General features: G+C 31.9%; 3 protein-coding genes across 6 annotated transcripts; all 3 read left to right on the plus strand.

Annotated features, from left to right (window-relative positions):
• The first annotated feature begins 234 nt into the window (after positions 1–234).
• On the plus strand, positions 235–2,922 carry LOC107629623 (CYP enzymes assisting alcohol dehydrogenase). The gene is made up of 7 exons (XM_016332448.3): positions 235–376; positions 465–610; positions 731–768; positions 1,060–1,462; positions 1,715–1,951; positions 2,087–2,245; positions 2,615–2,922. Exons 1-7 carry the CDS (start codon positions 343–345, stop codon positions 2,723–2,725), a joined length of 1,128 nt encoding a protein of 375 aa, XP_016187934.1. The 5' UTR covers positions 235–342; the 3' UTR covers positions 2,726–2,922.
• A 4,554-nt stretch (positions 2,923–7,476) lies between these two features.
• On the plus strand, positions 7,477–10,042 carry LOC107629619 (CYP enzymes assisting alcohol dehydrogenase). 3 transcript variants are annotated; one of them, XM_016332442.3, is made up of 8 exons: positions 7,477–7,693; positions 8,007–8,065; positions 8,155–8,297; positions 8,399–8,436; positions 8,548–8,950; positions 9,143–9,382; positions 9,518–9,676; positions 9,815–10,042. In XM_016332442.3, the coding sequence occupies exons 1-8, from the start codon at positions 7,683–7,685 to the stop codon at positions 9,923–9,925; spliced, it is 1,164 nt and encodes a 387-aa protein (XP_016187928.1). In that variant the 5' UTR covers positions 7,477–7,682; the 3' UTR covers positions 9,926–10,042. The 3 variants fall into 3 exon arrangements, with proteins under 3 accessions (XP_016187928.1, XP_016187930.1, XP_016187929.1); XM_016332444.3 differs by having other exon boundaries at positions 7,559–7,577; XM_016332443.3 differs by lacking the exon at positions 7,477–7,693 and adding an exon at positions 7,748–7,800.
• A 2,138-nt stretch (positions 10,043–12,180) lies between these two features.
• LOC107629624 (8-hydroxygeraniol oxidoreductase) lies at positions 12,181–14,769 on the plus strand. Of its 2 annotated transcripts, none has more exons than XM_016332449.3 (7): positions 12,181–12,293; positions 12,409–12,551; positions 12,662–12,702; positions 13,320–13,722; positions 13,805–14,041; positions 14,157–14,315; positions 14,431–14,769. In XM_016332449.3, exons 1-7 carry the CDS (start codon positions 12,260–12,262, stop codon positions 14,539–14,541), a joined length of 1,128 nt encoding a protein of 375 aa, XP_016187935.1. In that variant the 5' UTR covers positions 12,181–12,259; the 3' UTR covers positions 14,542–14,769. The 2 variants fall into 2 exon arrangements, with proteins under 2 accessions (XP_016187935.1, XP_088365552.1); XM_088509426.1 differs by having other exon boundaries at positions 12,415–12,551.
• The last annotated feature ends 5,736 nt before the right edge of the window (positions 14,770–20,505 follow it).

Genomic DNA, 20,505 nt, shown 5'->3' on the forward strand with positions numbered 1-20,505 from the left:
TTTTTTGTTTTTATATCATTTAATCTATGTTGATATGGATTGTTATTAGATCTTGCCTGATTTATTCCAAAAGTTAGAATCCATAAATAAATCAATGCATAATATCATTTTTATATAGGTCAACCGACACAAAAATGAAAAATGGAGTGGCGACCCATCCGTTTACTAAATCCAAATTTTAAAAAACACATAAAAGATTAAAATTCAAGTCAAATATATGATCCATTACTCCTTTTTATTTTTTTTAATTTTAGTATTATTTAAGTGCTATAAAAAGAGGCTGCAGCAATAACAATAATAAACTATCAGAGTCTAACATTACACCTTCCAGCAATAACAATAATGACAAACACTTCAAAGGTTATTACATGCAAAGGTATTACAATCACTAAGCATCTCCTCTAACACCTTTAATTTTTTCATGTTATTCTTAATAATTAACAAACATGCATTGGATATTGCAGGTGCTGTTTGTTGGGGTGCTGGTGAAGCTGTGAGATTAGAAGAGATACAAGTTGATCCACCAAAAGCAAATGAAGTTCGAGTCAAGATGATTTGTGCTAGCATCTGCCACACTGATATCACCACCATTCAAGGATTATTACCATTTGTATTTTCACTCTTTTCATCAATTCCATGCCTTCATTCTTTATTATTCCTACCTTATTTGTTTAATCTCTATAAATTACTACATCTTAATATATATATTTTGATTTGAATTCATTTGCAGTTTCGTTATCCAATAGCTCTTGGTCACGAAGGAGTTGGGTATGTTCTGTATATGCATCGTCACAATAAAATTACTTATTCTAAAAATTTAGACGGAAAGTGAAAGATAGACACAAAAATAATTATATTTCGAATACATTTTTTTATGTAAAAGTCTCTTTTTTAGATTTATGTAAAATTCGTATAAACTTTTTATTTCTCTTTGGAATTTAACAAGAATCTTAATATGAAGTCATTTTTTAAAAAAAAATTTAAGATGAAAGATACAAATGGTTATAATAAGAAATAATAAGAGATTCTAAAAAAGCCATTAATATATTATTACTGCAGGGTTGTGGAATCAGTTGGAGATGGAGTGACAAATCTAAAAGAAGGGGATATGGTGATTCCAACATACATAGGAGAGTGCCAAGAATGTGAGAATTGCATTTCAGGAAAATCAAACTTGTGCTTAACATATCCTATGAGGATGAGTGCCTTGATGCCAGATAACACTTCAAGATTGTCCTGCAAAGGCAACAGCTTATATTACTGTTTAACTTTCGCCACGTGGTCCGAGTACACGGTTATCGATGTTAACTACCTTATTAAGGTTGATCCAATCATTAATCCAGCTCATGCCAGCTTCATCTCATGTGGATTCTCAACTGGCTATGGAGCTGCATGGAGAGAAGCCAAAGTTGAAAGTGGATCAAGTGTTGTTGTTTTTGGTCTTGGTGCTGTTGGATTAGGGGTATGCATCAAATATTCATAACTAGCAAATTACTTTAATTTCTTTGTCTACTAATAATAAGAGTTTAATTTTAACGCACTGAGTTTTACACTGTCATGCAATTATATCTGTTTTTTTGAATGACCATTTAAGTAGTCAATGTGAAAAAGTAGTTATTATATAAATTTCTTTTAACCGAATGACTCTATGAAATTATGTCGCTACTTAGTTTGATTCTTAGTTATGAGATTTGATTATGATTTTGTTGCGAAGGCTATAAGTGGAGCAAAAATGTTGGGGGCAAGAAAGATAATAGGAATTGACACAAATAACTTGAAGAGAGAAAAAGGAGAAGCATTTGGAATGACTCACTTTATAAATCCAAATGATTCTGATAAATCTCCTTCAACATTGGTGAAAGAATTGAGTGATGGATTTGGTGTGGATTATTCATTTGAGTGCACTGGAGTTGCCCCTTTGCTCACTGAATGCTTAGAAGCCACAAAAATGGTTAGTTACATACTTTCAATTTTTTCAACCACTTCATTTATTTGGTTTTATGAAATTGTAGATACATACATATCAAACTATAGTCTATATATACATTTATATTCTTAATTAATTACTTGTTATGTGTGTATATAGGGAAGTGGCAAGGCAATATCAATTGGAGCAGGAAATGAAGCTACTGTGCCTCTTGGTCAATTTTCACTTCTTTTTGGCAGAACTTTGAAAGGTTCTATTTTTGGAGGGCTTAAAGCCATTTCAGATCTTTCTATTATAGCTGACAAGTGCCTCAAGCAGGTATTCTCATAAGTGTATAATTTTAGATTATTATCTTTCTAACAATTTGAACATGATTATTATAAAATTTTATGGGGATCTATTCATCTATTAGTATAATTGCAATCTATATCCTATGTAATAGTAGATGAATAATAGCCAATGAGTAATAGCTCAAATGGCATAGTCTCCCCATATTCAATTAAGAGATTGCGGGTTCGAGTCTCCTATCTTTGGTAAAAAAAAAAAATAGTAGATGAATAATATATCAGCAAACATTGTTAAACATTTTTTATACATTAAAATATTTTATAATTATGTTCAAGCATGGCTCTTGAGATTCTGACTTAAGAAAGCTATATATGTCTTAACTATTTTACCATATTGCAGGAGTTTCCTCTTGAAGAATTACACACCCATGAGGTCCAATTGGAAGATGTAAACGAAGCATTTGAGTTGTTGAAACAGCCCAACTGTGTGAAAATTGTCATCAAGATGTGATATTATTATTATTATTATTATTATTATTAGAGGTAATTCATCAATAATTGTTGGTTCTAAGTCCTGTGGAGATATAAGATGTTCACACGTGAACGTCACATTGCATAACAAATCAAATACGTTATGCCAGCTTTATTTGTAATTATTGATTATTGATTGATTATTGAAGTTGAACTCGTAACCGTTGAAACTTTGTAGTCCAATTTTCATACAAATAATAAAGAATGAGGAATGCTAGGGGCTAGTAACTTTTGTGATTTGTAGTCATCAAATAACCACCAATGATGGTTTTAATGGTGTGAGATTGGTGTGAGATTTCATCTAATGATTTACTTTTCTTTGCTGGTTATATGCTGGTCAGAATTTAACAAAATTGCTGGTTCCCTAGATTTTTCCATAAAGAATAATGATTGTGTGCAGTTAGTTGATTTTGAAGGGAAATTGTTTTCATTGTTGTTTCACTAATGCAATATGACCATCTAAGGAAAATCAATTACATGATATAAAGTTGACTTAATTATCAATTGATATCCCCAAGATTCAGACTGCGACAAAAAAAAATTTTAAAAGATATTATCAACAAAATAATTTTTGAATAATTTAAAAATATGATAAAAATAATTAATAAATATTATATTTTTTATAAATGACAAATAAATTTTTTTATTTAGCAAACAATTTGTCTTTGAGAATTGAAGAAGCTGAATTGAGAGAAGATTACAATAGATTTTTATTGTAAGAGGAACTTTTTTGGTACCAAAAATCTATAGAGTAGTGTGGGTCAAGTATGGGGATAGAAACACTAAATTTTTTCATCTTCGGACTTTGGTGCGTAGAAACCATAATAGAGTACATGGATTATATGTTAGAGATGGGTCTTGGTCTACTGATCCAGATATTCTCCCAGAAGAAGTCCTCTCGTTTTACAAGAATCTCTTTGGTACAACGGAAGAGGTTGAGGTTGATTGTTTAGGAGATGTTCCGATGCCGACTCTAAGCACCGAGGCTTGTGCTAGGTTAATTGACCCTGTCTCTTTTGCGGAAGTCAAGTCAGCAGTATTCAGTATGAGCCATTTTAAGTCTCCTGGTCCATATGGCTTTCAAGCTTATTTTTTTAAGGGATAAGTACTGTTTTGATCCTTAACGTTGAGGGTCAGAATCGAAACCGTCCTTGATGTAATTTTTGACTTAAAATTGTCCTTAACGTTGCATTTCATTTTAAAATCGTCCTTTCTAATAATTTTTTTTAATTTATTCCTAAACTACCCCTACTTTAATAAAAAGATTATAAAATTTAAAAAAATAAAAGAAAACGCGTTTGGGGGGCGGCCGCGGGGTGGGGGGGGGCTGAAAAGGGTATACGAAGGGGGAGGGGAGGGAAAGGGAGAGGGGGAGGGGGAGGGGGAAGGGGACGGCGGCGGCGGCGAATCTTGGAGCCGTCGTCGCCGTCGCCGTTGGGTATCGCGAGGGAGAGAGGAGATGCGAGTCACTGCCACTGCCTCGCAACATCGCCGCCTCGCCGCCTCATCTGCATTGCTTTCTGCTTCTGCATCTTGCTTCTGCTTTCTTGCTTTCTGTTTTCTTGCTTTCTATTTCTGCTTTTTGGTTTGGTGTTGTTTGGTGTTGTTGCTGTTGTTTGGTATTTTTGGTGTTGGTGGTGGTGGTGTTGGTGATGGTGTTGGTTGTGATGATGGTGCTGGTGTTGGTGCTGGTTGTGGTGGTGGTGTTGGTGTTGGTATTGATGGTGGTTGAGGAGGTAATTGTGCTGGTAGTGGTGAGGGTATTTTTATCCAAAAAAATTAAAAGGATGATTTTAATACGAAAAAAAAAAACGTTAAGGATGATTCTAAATCGGAAATTACATTGGGGACGATTTCGATTCTGACCCTCAACGTTAGGGATCAAAACAATACTTATCCCTTTTTTTTTAAAGAATATTGGGAGATAGTAGGCATTGAGATTTGGAATATTGTCCGGAGCGCTTTTTTGGGAGAATACTTAAATCCTAGCATCATGGAAATTCTGATTGTGCTTATTCCTAAAATTGATAACCCTACCTTTATGAAGGATTTCAGGCCTATTAGCTTGTGTAATGTTGTTTATAAAATTATCACAAAAGTATTGGCTAATCGACTTCGGCCTTTTCTTCTAGATATTGTTAGTCCTTTACAAGGAGGTTTTATTCTGGGTCGTGGTGCTCCTGATAATATTATTGTGGCGCAAGAAATTCTGAATTTCATGAAGCACACAAAATTCAAGAAAGGTACTCTTGCTTTTAAAAAATTGATCTTGAAAAATCTTATGATAGGGTGGATTGGAGGTTTTTGGAGAGTACTCTCATTGCTTTTGGTTTTTCTATCATCACTGTTAATTTGATTATGAATTGTGTTCGTGAATCATCTCTTTCTATTATGTGGAATGGGAATAGATTGGATAGTTTTGCTCCTAGAAGGGGGCTTAAACAGGGCGATCCAATGTCTCTTTACTTATTTGTGCTTTGTATGGAAAGACTTGCTTGCTATATATCTCATATGGTGGTCGAGGGTATGTGGAAACCAGTTTCTGTCACTAGTGGTGGCCCAAAATTTTCTCATTTGATGTTTGCAGGTGATCTCTTACTTTTCTGTCAGGTTACAAAGAGTCAGGTCCAAATGGTCATGCATTCTCTTAACATTTTTTGCAAAGCATCTGGCATGAAAGTGAATCTTCAATACGTTTTGCTTTGGACTTAGGAAGATATCTTGGAGTTAACCTTAATCATTCTCGTACCAGTAGGGCTTCTTTTCATTCGGTGATTGAAAAGGTGAGGGGAAGATTAGCTAACTGGAAATGAAGGCTTCTAAATAAAGCAGAGAGACTTTGCCTGATCAATTCTGTTGCAACATCCATTCCTGTCTATCATATGCAGGTATCTTTTTTTTCAAATTGGGTTTGCGATAAATTGTCTTTTATGATGAGACAGTTCCTTTGGAAGGGTCAAGTTGATGGTAGAGGTCTTTCTCTTGTTAATTGGAGGACCGTGATCACTCCAAAGAATTTTGGTGGCCTAGGTGTTAGAGATCCTGCGTGTGTTAATATATCTTTACTTGGTAAATTAGTTTGGCAACTTTTTCATTGTCAGGACAAGCCTTGGGTTGCTCTATTGAGGGCGAAGTACCTGAGGAATGAGGGAGTTTTAGATTACCCTGCCCCTTGCAACGCTTCTTATGTATGGAAGAGTATCTCAAAGGCTTTTGGTGCTCTTAAGGATGCATTCTCTTGGTGCGTTGGGTCACTTGATCAATCTTTTTTGTTTGACAATTGGAGTATTGAGGGCCCAATTGCTCAAGATGTCTCTTTTGTACATATATCTGACTCTGATTTAACTATTAGAGACGTTTGGAAAGATGGTCAATGGAATCTTCATGATATTTTCTCTATCATTCCAGAAGATGTCAAACGGCGTTTGAATGCTTATAATCCGGATTTGAATGTTGGAGAGAGTTCGGGTTGGTCGTGGGATGTGGCATCTTCGAGACTCTACTCAGTTAGGAGTGGGTACAGTTGGCTAGCCAAAAGAAAGTTTGACTGGAATGAGCATGATAATTGGTTGTGGGTATGGCGACTGCATATTCCTGAGAAGTACAAGTTCTTGATTTGGCTCAGTCTTCATAATGCTATTCCTACGGCAGAGTTTCGTTTGGGTTGTGGCTTAGCTTTATCTAACACCTGTCATCGGTGTCAGAATGGTTCTGAATCCATTCTTCATTGTCTTCGGGAGTACCCTAGTGCCAAGGAGGTCTAGAACTTTTTAGGCTTGTATTCAGATAACTCGGATTTACGTGATTGGCTCTACAGAGGTGCAAGGAGTGGAGATGTTTTTCTTTTCTTTTCGACCATCTGGTGGATTTGGAGAAGCAGGAATCATGACTTATTTAATATAGATTATTCTTGGAGTGCTAGTAAAGTGGTGAGTTTGATTCGTAGTTCAGTAAGGGAGTTTCACACTATTTTTGCTATGCATCAATCTTTGTCTCCTCATTCGCTTTGTTTGCATTGGTTCCACCTCCAGCTCATTTTGTTAAATTGAATTGTGATGCTAGTTGTTTTGCTCCTTTTGGCTATGCTGGTTTTGGTTGTATCATTCGCAATCCTGATGGATGTTGGTTGAAAGGTTGCACTGGAAAAGTTGAAGTGTGCAGTGTTCTTTTTGTTGAATTGTATGCAATTTGGAGATGTTTACTTCTTGCTTGGGAGAGTGAATTTCGTGAGGTTATTTATGAAACAGACTGTTTATAGAAGCTCTTTTTTTGGTAAACCAAAGAATGCTTGGTAAAGATATTCCGGAATGGAATTTGGCAAAGCATATACAGGAGGTTATGAATTGGAATTGGAGAGTTTCTATTCTTTTAATTCAGAGGAATGCAAATAGTATTGCAGATTGTATGGCTAAAGCAGCTGCTTCTGGCGCGGACATTCACTCGAATTGGAGCCAACCATGGAGTAAGTTTCAACATTTAATAGATTTAGATATGAACCTAGCTAATTAATTTGGTTTTGCCTCTTTTTTTTTCTTTCTTTTCTATTTAGTCACAAAAAAAAAAAAACAGCTTATCTATTTGATTCGATTTTTGAGGTAACATTTGAATAAATATTTAGAAGATGTACAAAATAATTCAGATAAAAATTGATCTTTATTTTTCTCTTTATTTTTTAAAATAATATGGTCATTCACAATAAAATATTTTTTTTTTTAAAAATTCACTTGACGAAAATTTGTTTTATGATGAATATGATATCATCACTTTGCAATAAACTGGGGAAGATTTGTTATCTGTAGATGAGAATAGAGAAGGTCATGCTGCAGCTTTCGGTGATGATATTGGCCTTGCCACTGAGTTGAAGTGTGGAATTCATGTGATAAGAAAAATATATATAGGGAGCTTTTGTATTGATATTCCACCAAGATTTTTTTGCCATGTTTCAGAGGTTCTTCTGAATTTGTGGAGATCCTAATTTCTTGTTTTCCCCATTTTTGTCATCGTGTATTTGTCGCAAGCTCATGATATTATACCAAGTGATAAAAATATGAAAAAGTAGATATATAAAACTTTATCTTTTTGCTGTTAGCTTATCCACATGTTTGTGACCTTTTAAAAAACAAATTTACCTTACCAACACATTTAAATAATTAAAATTTAACCAAACTAAATGATTGAATGAATTATAAGTTTTAATTTCTGAAAATTTTAAAACAATACAGAAGCTTACTTGCTCCTCTTCTCATTTCATGATATTCCAGATTACAGCTTCAAGTTTTAATTAAAATGGCTACCACTTCACAAGTTATTACCTGCAAAGGTATATATCATCAATCAAACATTATTATTATATCATGTTGTATTAAATTTTAGTTATAGTATGTATATGTGTTGGTTTGGATATTGCAGGAGTAGTGTGCTGGGGAGGTGGAGAGGCTGTAAGATTAGAAGAGATTGAAGTTGATCCACCAAAATCAACTGAAATTCGAGTTAAGATGCTTTGTTCCAGCATCTGCCACACTGATATCAAAAGAATTAGAGGATCCCCAGTAGTTAATGCTCTTTCTTAATCCCATGTTTTTCAGTCTCTAAGTCTGTTTTCTTAATTATCTTTCTTTATTTGTATTCTGTTTCTGCCAATTTTAATTTGCAGGTGAAGTATCCTCTTGCTGTTGGACATGAAGGAGTCGGGTAATTAATTTCTCCAAATCTGTGGTTCTTAGATCTAAATTTATTGTGTCTATTAGAGTCTGAATATGTGTACTATAGATATCATTTGATAGTTAACCACATGAAGTGCAGTGTTGTAGAGAGTGTTGGAGAGGAAGTGAAAAATCTAAAAGAAGGGGATATGGTGATTCCAACGTTCATAGGAGAGTGCAAACAATGTGAGATTTGCATTTCAGGAAAATCCAATTTGTGCATGACAAACCCTTTAATGCTGAATGGATTGATGAGAGACAACACTTCAAGGTTGTCCTGCAAAGGCAAAAGGCTTCACCATATTTTCAGTTGTGCCACTTGGTCAGAGTACATGGTTGTTGATGCCAACTATGCTTTTAAAGTTGATCCAAGCATTGACCTAGCACATGCCAGTTTCATCTCATGTGGCTTTTCAACTGGTTATGGTGCTGCTTGGAAGGAAGCTAAGGTTGAAAGTGGATCAAGTGTTGCTGTTTTTGGTCTTGGCGCTGTTGGATTGGGGGTATGCATCAAATACACTTTTGCATTACATCTGCACTTTATATTCATATAGTATAAGGTGTAGTTTTGTTGCAAAAGAGGCTTTTTTCTTGTATTGTTGGGCAATTTCAATGCATTAAATTGAACATTTTAAAATTTACTATGTAAAGTTCAGAGGGCAAAGTGTTAAAGTACATTTGACCTTGTATTACAGGCCATCAGCGGAGCAAAAATGATGGGAGCAACTAAGATAATAGGGATTGACAAAAATGATATGAAAAGAGAAAAAGGAGAAATTTTTGGAATGACTCACTTTATAAATCCTAGTGATTCTGATATGCCTCCATCAGAATTGGTGAAAGAATTGAGTGATGGAAGAATGGGTGTGGATTATTCTTTTGAGTGCACTGGAATCAGCCATTTGATTATTGAGTCCCTACAAGCCACAAAAGTGGTGAGTTGAGTTCAGCCATTTGATTTTTCTTTCCTTATTTAATCATTACATGATCACAGCAATAATGTGTACAAAATTATTCCTAATCTAAGAACATTATTGTGTGTTCCTAATTTTTAACTTGTGTATGTATAGGGAACAGGTAAAACAATTGTAATTGGTGCACCAACTGAACCAATTGAGCCATTTGGTTTTGCTTCAATCCTTAAAGGCAAGACTTTGAAAGGTTCTATCTTTGGAGGGTTAAAAGCAAATTCAGACCTTTCCATTATAGCTGACAAATGCCACAAAAGGGTATTCTAATTTCTCAACACATCTAACTTTATAGCATATAGTATGTATGCTTAAAAAAAAAAGGTATATAGTATGTACTTGTATTTGATGCATATGTTTTTGTGCTGGTATAAGTATCTCATAATTATTACTTCACAGGAATTTCCTCTTGAAGAATTATACACTCATGAGGTTCAATTGGCAGATATAAATCAAGCATTTGAGCTTTTGAAACAGCCCAATTGTGTGAAAGTTGTCATCAAGATATGAGAGTTATTATTGTTCTAAGTAACTTATAATAATTCAGTCAAAGTTATAAAACCAATTCTTTCTGTATTTTTGCTTTTCTCTCTTTGTTAACATGATGAAAAAGAATTATATAATTTATATTTGAGTGCATAGGAATCAATGTCCAATATATATATATATATATATATATATATATATATATATATATTTTCTAAAAAATTTTATATTGTAAGCAAATTTTACATATCCTTTTATAAGACTATAAGAGCGTCAAATTGGATTATTACTTATTAGTCATATCGTGTTAATGTCCATCTAAAACGAATCTAAAATGTTAGTCTGCCTTGTTTTATGATAAATCAGTAGAAACCTTTTTTTTATAACTAGTAAAATTAATTAAAATTAATCTAATAAAAAATAATAAATAAAAATCTAACTATAATTCAAATACAAATAAAAGTTATTCATATTACAGCAAATTTTTTCATAATATTCTTTTAAATTTTTTACCATAATATCTATTCTCAAATTAATGCAAAGGATAAACAATATCAATTTTAATTTAATTTTTAAATAACAGATAATTTTAAAATAATAACAATATTTACAACAGAATATAATACAAAAATAAAAACATAATTTCTGATTAAAAAAATAAGAAGCAATAAGCTATGGTGTATATATATATATATATATATATATATATATATATATATAAAATAAATAATAGAAAATAGAAAACATAAATAAAAATAGCAAAAAAAATGAAAAAAATTTAAAAATCCTAATTTTTAAATCTTATATATATGTATAGCATTCACCTTTTTTTTGTAAAATAAAAGTTTTTGGTTCAAAAAGTTCGTTCACCGTCTTGTCAAAATAGGTAGATTTTATTGTACTGATTTAATGGATTTATCTAGATTGACTAACTTAAAATGTTAGTCCAACCCAATTTTTATTTTTAAAAACTTGATAAGTCGATCCATTTTAATGTTTTTTTAATGAGAAAAGGAAAGAACCTATTTTATAATTAATGATATTATTTATGCTATATCTATATTAACTCTAAAAGGACAGGTAATTTTTGTTCAATGTAAATTATTCAAAATATTTTTATTATTTATTTTTAGTTTTAATTATATGAAGTTCTATTTCACTTAGAATTATATATATATAATGCAAATTATTTTCATCCAATTGTTTTTTATTTCATTATTTTCGCAGTTCAACTCAGTCGGTTGGGCTATCCCTATAAGCATTAGGCAATGGTGTTGACCTTTATAAATAAGCGACTAAAGTCTCAAATTAGCCCATGAAAAATTTTAAATTAGAAACTTTAATTTTTAATAAATTTTTATTATTTTAAAGGTTATCGAGATAAATTGTTCTTTTTATAAAGAGGTCTGATTTGTTCTTTTCTTATAAAATACTAATACGTACATATTTTCATTTATAATAACTATTGATAGTTGGATTTTAATGTGAACATGTAGTGGCATGGTTGGTTTGATACAATATATAATTATATATAAAGGAAAACGTGTACGTTTTATGTTTGGTGTCACATACATTATCCTTCTCTAGTTCCTCAAATTTATACATGTATAAGTGGATAAATCAAATTATGTGAATAAGGTTCAGTAAAATAGTAATATCCGGCGCCAATGAGTAATAGCTCAAATGTCATAATCTTTCTATACTCAATTAAGAGGTTGCGGGTTCAAGTCTCCTATCTTTAATAAAAAAAAAAATAGTAATATCCGGCAAAAAGGCAAATAAGTTTTAGATTAGATTGAAATATCTCTCTCATAATATTTTTTAATGCATCGGTGATGCTAAAGTTTTAACCCATTACTCAGTACTCTACTCATGTCCTAATCAGTAACTCATTAAGCAGACACTAAAATATTGATAGGGGAATTAAAAGATATCAAGTTAAAAGGTCAAAGTCAGCACCTCAAGTTTCTCATGAACTATGACACGTAGTTGCAGCATGTGATAAATTCCAACAATCAAATATGTTAACTAAAATTTTTTAATCAGTTACATTATTATTCTGTCCCAATGAATATATAACATTTTTAATTCCAATTATTTTATGTTTAGGATTTGAATTCAAAATTAAGGATTATGAATTTGTATCAACTACTTCAATCAACTATTTATTAGTTCACATCTACTTCAATAATTTATCTTTTCTTATTAAATACCATAAAGTACTAATTTTCTTGCCTATAAAAGGGAATACAGAACAAAGCACTCTACAACAGCACCTCCTTTTTTCTTTTCAGTTACTTCAAAGTCCAAATTATAACTTCGACCTTCAAGTAGGAATTGAATTATTGCACTTACAATATGACAAGCACTTCTCAAGTTATTACATGCAAAGGTATGAAATAATTAACCATTTAAGCATATGCACATTACATTGCATTTTCATGCAACTTTGTTCATATTAGATATGATTAAATACATAAGAATATATCATGGTATGGAAATTTCAGCTGCAGTATGTTGGAAGGTTGGAGAGGGTGTGAAGATTGAAGAGATTCAAGTTGATCCACCAAAAGCAACTGAAGTTCGACTTAAGATGCTTTGTTCTAGCATCTGCCACACTGATATTTCAAGCATTCAAGGAACTCCTATGGTTAATACTCTTTTTAATACTGTTTTTGTTTTCTTCTCTATGGAACTAACTTTTATGTTTTTCCTCATCTTTCTTCCACTAATGGTACTTTAATGCTAACAAATTTGCAGTTTAATTTTTATCCTCTAGCACTTGGACACGAAGGAGTTGGGTAAGGAATATACACTCTAGACTGTATTTGGTAATTGTCTCATCAAAGAAATACAGAGACTCAAACATAAATCTATATAGAGAAGATTAGTTTTTCATCATCAAATTAAAGAGAACGAGTGTTGGTTATTAAGAAAATACTGATATATCAAAATATTATTTTGACCATGTATATGTATACAAAAAATTCATTACTCTATAAATATATATGGTATCTTAAATATATGATAACTGATTTAGTGTCTTATTATTTTTGTGTACAAGTCACATTTTTTTATAATATTTACTATAAAAAGTGTAGACGTAATTGGATTCATATAGAAATAGGTAAAACTTCATCTAATTTTTTTTTATCTAATTCTATTTCTTATGACAAAATTTATCCAACTTTCTTGCTACTAAAAATACTAAGGACATTAAGTGTAGTATGTCTATATTTTCATTCAGGATACTCTTGTTGAATTGAAAATAAATACTTCCTTTCACAAATATGCAAAATTACCTTATACCTTTCAATTCCTTTCCATAAATATCTCATGAACTTAAATCATGCTAAAGGAACTTGTTGGGAGATTCTTTGAATGATCCATGCATAATGAAAAGCATCAATAACTGCAGGGTTGTAGAAAGTGTTGGGGATGAAGTAAAGAGTTTGAAAGGAGGTGATATGGTGATTCCAATATTTGTAGGAGAGTGCAAAGAATGTGAGAATTGCATTTCAGGAAAATCAAATTTGTGCATGACATATCCTTTGAGCCTAACTGGCTTGATGCCAGATAACACTTCAAGGATGTCCTGCAGAGGCCAGAGGCTATACCACCCTTCGAGCTGTGCCACGTGGTCCGAGTACACGGTTATCGATGTTAACTACCTTGTTAAGGTTGATCCAAGCATTAATCCCGCTCATGCCAGTTTCATATCATGTGGGTTCTCAACTGGCTATGGAGCTGCATGGAAGGAAGCCAAGGTTGAAAGTGGATCAAGTGTTGCTGTCTTTGGTCTTGGTGCTGTTGGATTAGGGGTATGATTATCTTTGTAATTGGTATATGATTATAGTTTTTAGCCTTCAGTTTTTATTAATAATGAATTTCCTTGTAATGCAGGCTATAAGTGCAGCAAAAATGTTGGGGGCAACTAAGATAATAGGGATTGACATAAATGATATGAAGAGAGAAAAAGGTGAAGCTTTTGGAATGACTCACTTTATAAATTCAAGTAATTCTGATAAATCTCCTTCAGAATTGGTTAAAGAATTGAGTGATGGACTTGGTGTGGATTTTTCATTTGAGTGCACTGGAGTTGGCCCTTTGCTTACTGAATCATTAGAAGCTACAAAAGTGGTTAGTTTCATTTTTCAAGAAGTTCATCCTTATAAAATTGAATTAAATCTATTATATAGTCCTTGAAAAATTGCAAGTGAATCTAATTAAGTAATTATAACTTTCTCATGTATAGGGATCAGGTAAAACAATAACACTTGGTGTAGGAACTGAACCTTTTGTATCATTTGGTCTGTTTTCTATTCTTTTTGGAAGAACTTTGAAAGGATCAATATTTGGTGGGTTAAAATCCATATCAGACCTACCCATCATAGCTGACAAATGCATTAAACAGGTATATTCTCAGTCCACATACATAACAGATTAGTTATATCTTGCACATGTTTTATTAATAGTAATGTTAATGTCTCAAAATTATGATGAATGGGTCATTTATTGCCATTTTTCAGGAATTCCCTCTTCAAGAACTATTCACCCACGAGGTTCAATTAACAGATATAGAACAAGCATTTGAGCTGTTGAAACAACCCACTTGTGTGAAAGTTGTCATCAAGATATGATATTTTTCTAACAACCGAATCCAAAAGAGATAGAGCAAGTCCTCAATAATGGTTGGTGGTAATGATTCAATTCGTACACAACTCCACATGATTTCAGAGGAAGATAACATATTCTCCAAAAGCTGTTTTATATATATCAACTTTGAAAATTGATGGAAACTAAATGTATCTCTTAAAAAAAAAAATTAACAATAATTAATTTGTTGTACCTATGAACTGTGTATTGTTGCATTCAAATATATTATATAAACAATCTTTCTGTGTATTGTTGATTTGTTGCATCCAAATATATTGCAGAAACAATCCTTGATATTTTTACATTATTATGAACATATTTTATTTATTTTTATATGAATATTCTTTAATAATTATTAAAAATATATAAATTTATTTTAAAATTTCGTATATAATTAATAAAAACAACCATGTTACCATATAAATAGGGGTATTATGAATTGAATAAGACAAATACCTATATTAGTATTATTATTAAATTATATGACATAATTAGAATATAATAAAAGAAAATATATAAGAAAATAATATTGAAAAAGCCATGTGTATGCTTTTTATATATGTATGGCTATAGTAATAAAAAATATAAAATTTAAAAGTATAAAAAAAGAAACATAATAAGAGAATATAGTTCAAATATAAATTTAAATATAAATTAAAAGGGAGAACTAATATCATTTTATAATTTGAAACAACAAAATATTAGTTGACAAAACCAAATTAATATGTGCAAATGAAAAATGAGAAAGAAAAAACAATTTTGAGAAATTACAAAAAAAAAAAATAATTTGGAGAAATTAAACACAAACTGAAACTTGTATGTAAGATGATTTGTAAATAGATTAAATAGTATAATAATAAAAGTCTTATACTTTAAATTTGGCCGTTACAGTCTGGTCCATTTCGTATTATTCGATAACAGCCACCTATTACTCAGAGAACAATTCTTAATCCATTAGCTATAACTCAGCTAATAAAACCTATACCTTAGCCCAAATTTACCCATTGATTTATTATTTATAACTCAATCCAAATTTACCTCTTGATCCGTTAGCTATAGTTTGACCTAATTATACCTATAAATTAGAATCTAAGTGAGATAATAAAGGTGACTTATATTCAATAATTAGAGAGAATTTCGGTTATAATAGAATCATTTGAATATGTTTAGGAGCAGTTACTACAAAATCAGGCTGACATCCTTAACAGCTCCATAATACTAGGCTTGCTGAGTAACCACCTATAACACAACATCTCTATAAATACAAAATCCTAACTACTTGAAAGGTACGCTATTCACTCTGAATAATATATACCTCATCTTATACTTTTTCAGTTTTTCTTACTTGAGCGTTGGAGTCTTTTTGCAGGTCCCAACCTCTTTCGGTGTTCCTCGACGACTGAAGTATAGCTCGACGTCTGTGCTCTTAGGACAGAAAATTCCATATAAATGAAAGAAGGAGTTATACCTCGGCACTAAAAAGAGTTATACATCAGCTCAAATTACTGTGTAGAACTTTTGGCGCCCACCGTGGAGCTGAGTTTACTTAACTCAACTACCATTTTTCTACCCGATTATTTACCCTATTTTACAGGTTATAATAAATGGCTCATGAGCAGACTCCACCTCTTCCTCCACCAACTAAAGCCGAGTTATTAACTAAGAATTCTGTGCTCAAGACCGAGGTACAGAGGTTAACTGAGTTGTTAACACAACAGTAAAAGAACCTGAATAGCAAGAAAGATCGCAAGAATGCTCATAATGATGACGAGCATGTGTTAGGAACTCATACTCTGGTAGAATTGACACATTCAAAGGCGCTGAAAAGATGTATAAACCCTTTTTTCGAGGAAATCATGAAATTCTAGATGCCGAAGAACTTCACCCTAGCTACCAACCACTCTAAAGTCATACGAGGGGATTGGAGACCCGAACATACATGTCACTAAGTTCCACTCAATGATGTTTTTTATTAACGGTGCTTCTGACCTAATATTATGTCATTCTTTCCTCACTTTTTTAGATGGTGCTACTTTATTCTGATTTTCATCTTTACCCTGCAGGTTCTATCTCTACTTTTCAGGAATTGACTGACCTCTTTACTAACAATTTTGCAGCATACAAGATCTATGTTCATGATTCTGACTACCTTAGCACAATCAAACAAGGTCAACACGAAAGTCTCCATGACTACATGATAAGGTTCAATAAGATAGCAATGGAGACACCTCACTCTTGACGTCCACCTCCATGCTCTTAAGAGTGGTCTTCACCCTAACAAGTGCCACAAGACTATTACTGTCGCCAAGCCAAAGACTTTAGCAGAATTCTGAAAAAAAAAAAAAAACAGTTGGACAGATGAAAATAGAAATACTTAGACAAGCTTGGCGGATCAATAAACTAACTCAATCAAAAGAAGACTACCAAAAGGACCTTTTTGAATCAACAAATTGATCGGTAAGGGACTTATACTCTTCAAGCACTACTAGAAAAAGAACTATGACTCAAAGATGTACTCTTTTTCTCACTCACAATATTTTTTCTACATCAAATTTTACTTGGAGGGGTTTTAATGAGGCACTTCATCCTATACCTTCTATGTTAAAAGAGTAATCCTCAATAAATAGTATATTATTTTAACTTCATCATTCTTTATTTTTATTTATGCATTTAGTTCGGCTACTGTTTTTCCTACGCTTTACACAAATTATGGCAAACCAATATTAAAGTCGGCATACAAAAACAAACCGACAGTTATAAGTCAGAATCAATCCAACAAACTGATAACTATATTTTGGAACCAATCCAACAAACCGGCAACCATAAGTCGGAATCAATGTAACAAATCAGCAACTATAAGTCGAAACAATCCAAACAAATCGACTCCTATAAGTCGGAATCACTTCAAACAAACTAATAATTATAAGTTTGAATCAGTCAAAGCAAACCGAAACCTATAAATTGGCGTCAGTCCAACAAACAATCACTTATAAGTTCGTTAAAAAATATGAAATAAGCAACACATTTCCCAATGACAAGCTTATCCAATTTTATTTTTAAGATTATCAAGTTGATCTTGGGGGCTAATCTTCATATTTCCGAATTATAACACAACCGCATCTCTTCTGTATCCTGTCGAGTTTATAACTCAATTTTCATAAAAGCTTAACCTGCTTCTATTAAAAATAAATAGATCAAGTTTAAGGGCTGTGATCTGGTCATTATAACTCAGCGGCTACAAGCTATAATTCGGATATTAGGTCAAGACGTTAGGATTTTTATGACTCACAAATTACCAATACATAACTCGCTCGTTATACCTCAAACTCGGCCGTTACAGTCTAGTCCATTCTGTATTACTAGGTAATTGCCACCTATTACTCAAAGAACAAATCTTGATCCATTACTTATAACTCGGCTAATGAAACATATACCTCGACCCAAATTTACCCATTGATCTATTAGCTATAACTCGTCCCAAATTTACCTCTTGATCCATTAGCTATAACTCGACCTAATTGTACCTATAAATTAGAATCCAATTGAGATAATAAAGGTGACTGATCTTCAATTAGAGAGAATTTCGGCTATAATAGAATCATTTGGATATATTCAGGGGCAGTTACCACAAAATCAGTACAAAATTTTAACTACGTGAAAGGTACGCTATTCACTTTGAATAACATATACCTCATCTTATATTTTTGGGTTGAGTACGATTTTGGTCCCTAAGGTAGGAGCTGAAATTTTTTTTTGTCCCTAGCCTTTTTTTGTTTACAAAATGGTCCCTAATGTTTAACTTAGTTTTAAAATCATCCTTTTTACCAAAATTTTAATTTTTATTCCGAAAATACTCCTAACTAAAAAAAAGAAAAAAAATGGGTTACAGGAGAAGGGGGAAGGATATCACAGGGGGTGTTTGGTTTGGGGAAGAAAAGGGAGAAGGAGAAGGGCTATCGCCGCTGTTCTTCATCGCCGTTGCTCCTCGTCGCCGCCGCTCCTGCTCCTCATCGTTCGCCGTTTCTGCTCCTCCTTGTCACCCTCGCCGTCGTCCTCATCTCGCCACACCTCGACCTCGCAGCGCGCACTCTCATCTGGCCCTCGCCCTCGTCTGGCCTGCGCTCTTGTGTTCGTCGTCGTCGAAGAGGTGGTGGTGGTGGTTGTGGTCGTGTGCGAAATTTGCAACAAGGATTTTCAGAGGAATTTTCGGTAATTATATTTATGGATTTTTGGTTCTTATAATTGAAGATGAATTTAGGAATTTTTTATTATTGTAATTGCATGAGTTTTGTTAATGAAAGAGGAAGAATTTTAGTTCTAAGTTTTAATGGTTCTGAGTTTTGACGATGATGATGATGATTTTCTTATTTTTTTGAGTTTTGAGTTCTACATCTGAGTTCTTTTTTTTTTGGTTCTTGACGATAATGATGATGATTTTCTGATGTTTCTTCTTAATATTTTCATTATCCATTGTTGTTGTTGTTCTTCTACTTCTAGTTGCTTTTGTTGTTATTGTTCTTCTTCTTCTGATTTCACTATCTATTGTTGTTATTGTTGTTGTGCTTCTGGTTGTTCATTGGTGTTGCTTTTGCTTCAGCTTCAGCTTCAACTTCTGGTTTAGCTTCAGCTTCTGGTTCTGCTTCTGTTGATTTTGGGGAAGACGGGGAGGGTATTTTCGTCTGAAGAACGATTTTAAAACTACGTTAAATCTTAAGGAACATTTTGTAAGCAAAAAAAGGCCGGGGATGAAAAAAATTTTCAGCCCTTACCTTAGAGAGCAAAATCGTACTTAACCTTATACTTTTTCTTACTTGAGCGTTGGAGTCTCTTTGTAGGTCCTAGCCTCCTCCGATATTTCTTAATGATTGAAGTATAGTTCACAAAAAATTCCATATAAATAGAAGAAGGAGTTATACCTCGACTCAGATTATTGTGCAGGAACAAAAATAATAATAATAATAAGAATTATATACAACATAATTTATAAATAAACTAAATAATATTTAAATAAGAATCTTATATAATAAGTATAAGTAAGATAAATAATATGGAATTTAAATATTTGTAACTGAAATTTTTTTATAATTATGATTATTATGATATTTTATTTATATATATTTATTGTATTTAATTAACAATTTATGTTTTAGTTGAATAATAATAAATAAGAATCTTTTTAATTTTTTTTTAAAAATAATTGACTAATTTTTATATGTTGTCTTGTATTTAAAAGTGTTGATGTGATACTATTAAAAAAATAAAATGACTAAAATTTATTGTATAAAAATTTGGTATTAATTTTTATATATTATAAATAGATAATACTTCTCATAAATGATATTGAGAATATAGATAATGAAGATTAATGACAGAACACGTCACTTCAACATGTTTGCGTCAAAATGCAAGGCATTTTAAAATGACATAACGATATTATTCCATTACTACTATTGCCATCATTGATAACATTTTTATGAAAATAACAATAGTCAAATCATGAAAATAGTATATTTCTTAAAATTAGAAAATAGGATCAAATTATATCTAATTATATGTAATATGTTTGATGATCAAATCACGTCTAATATCATTATTATAGCCATGTATACCTGATTCATTCCAAAATTGAATCAGCCAATTGATCATGATTCACACTATAAATAAAGAATTTAAAATTGTTAATATTTTATTTCAAATGAATGATAATTTTATCTTATTCAATTATGTTAAGCATAGTACACTACAATTAATTGTTAATATATAATATATATTAAAATATAAAATATATGTTAAAAATAAATTAAATAATATATTTATTCAGAATTGCATAATAATTAATTTTAGTGATTAATATTAATATTAAGATATTTTTTTTCATATTAGATACCAATAAAATACTAATTTTCTTGGCTATAAAAGGGATTACAGAGCAGAATGTACAACAGCAA

The sequence above is a fragment of the Arachis ipaensis genome, chromosome B3, assembly GCF_059453495.1.
Source record: "Arachis ipaensis isolate K30076 ecotype BB chromosome B3, ASM5945349v1, whole genome shotgun sequence".
NCBI classification, from domain to species: domain Eukaryota; kingdom Viridiplantae; phylum Streptophyta; class Magnoliopsida; order Fabales; family Fabaceae; genus Arachis; species Arachis ipaensis.

Coding starts and splice junctions, on each gene's coding strand:
- LOC107629623 (XM_016332448.3), top strand. CDS start 343: ATGACAAACACTTCAAAGGTTATTACATGCAAAG. Junction 611..730: donor TTCAAGGATTATTACCATTT/GTATTTTCACTC, acceptor ATTCATTTGCAG/TTTCGTTATCCAATAGCTCT. Junction 1,952..2,086: donor GCTTAGAAGCCACAAAAATG/GTTAGTTACATA, acceptor GTGTGTATATAG/GGAAGTGGCAAGGCAATATC.
- LOC107629619 (XM_016332442.3), top strand. Junction 8,437..8,547: donor GTTGGACATGAAGGAGTCGG/GTAATTAATTTC, acceptor CATGAAGTGCAG/TGTTGTAGAGAGTGTTGGAG. Junction 9,383..9,517: donor CCCTACAAGCCACAAAAGTG/GTGAGTTGAGTT, acceptor GTGTATGTATAG/GGAACAGGTAAAACAATTGT.
- LOC107629624 (XM_016332449.3), top strand. CDS start 12,260: ATGACAAGCACTTCTCAAGTTATTACATGCAAAG. Junction 12,294..12,408: donor TCAAGTTATTACATGCAAAG/GTATGAAATAAT, acceptor TGGAAATTTCAG/CTGCAGTATGTTGGAAGGTT. Junction 12,552..12,661: donor GCATTCAAGGAACTCCTATG/GTTAATACTCTT, acceptor ACAAATTTGCAG/TTTAATTTTTATCCTCTAGC.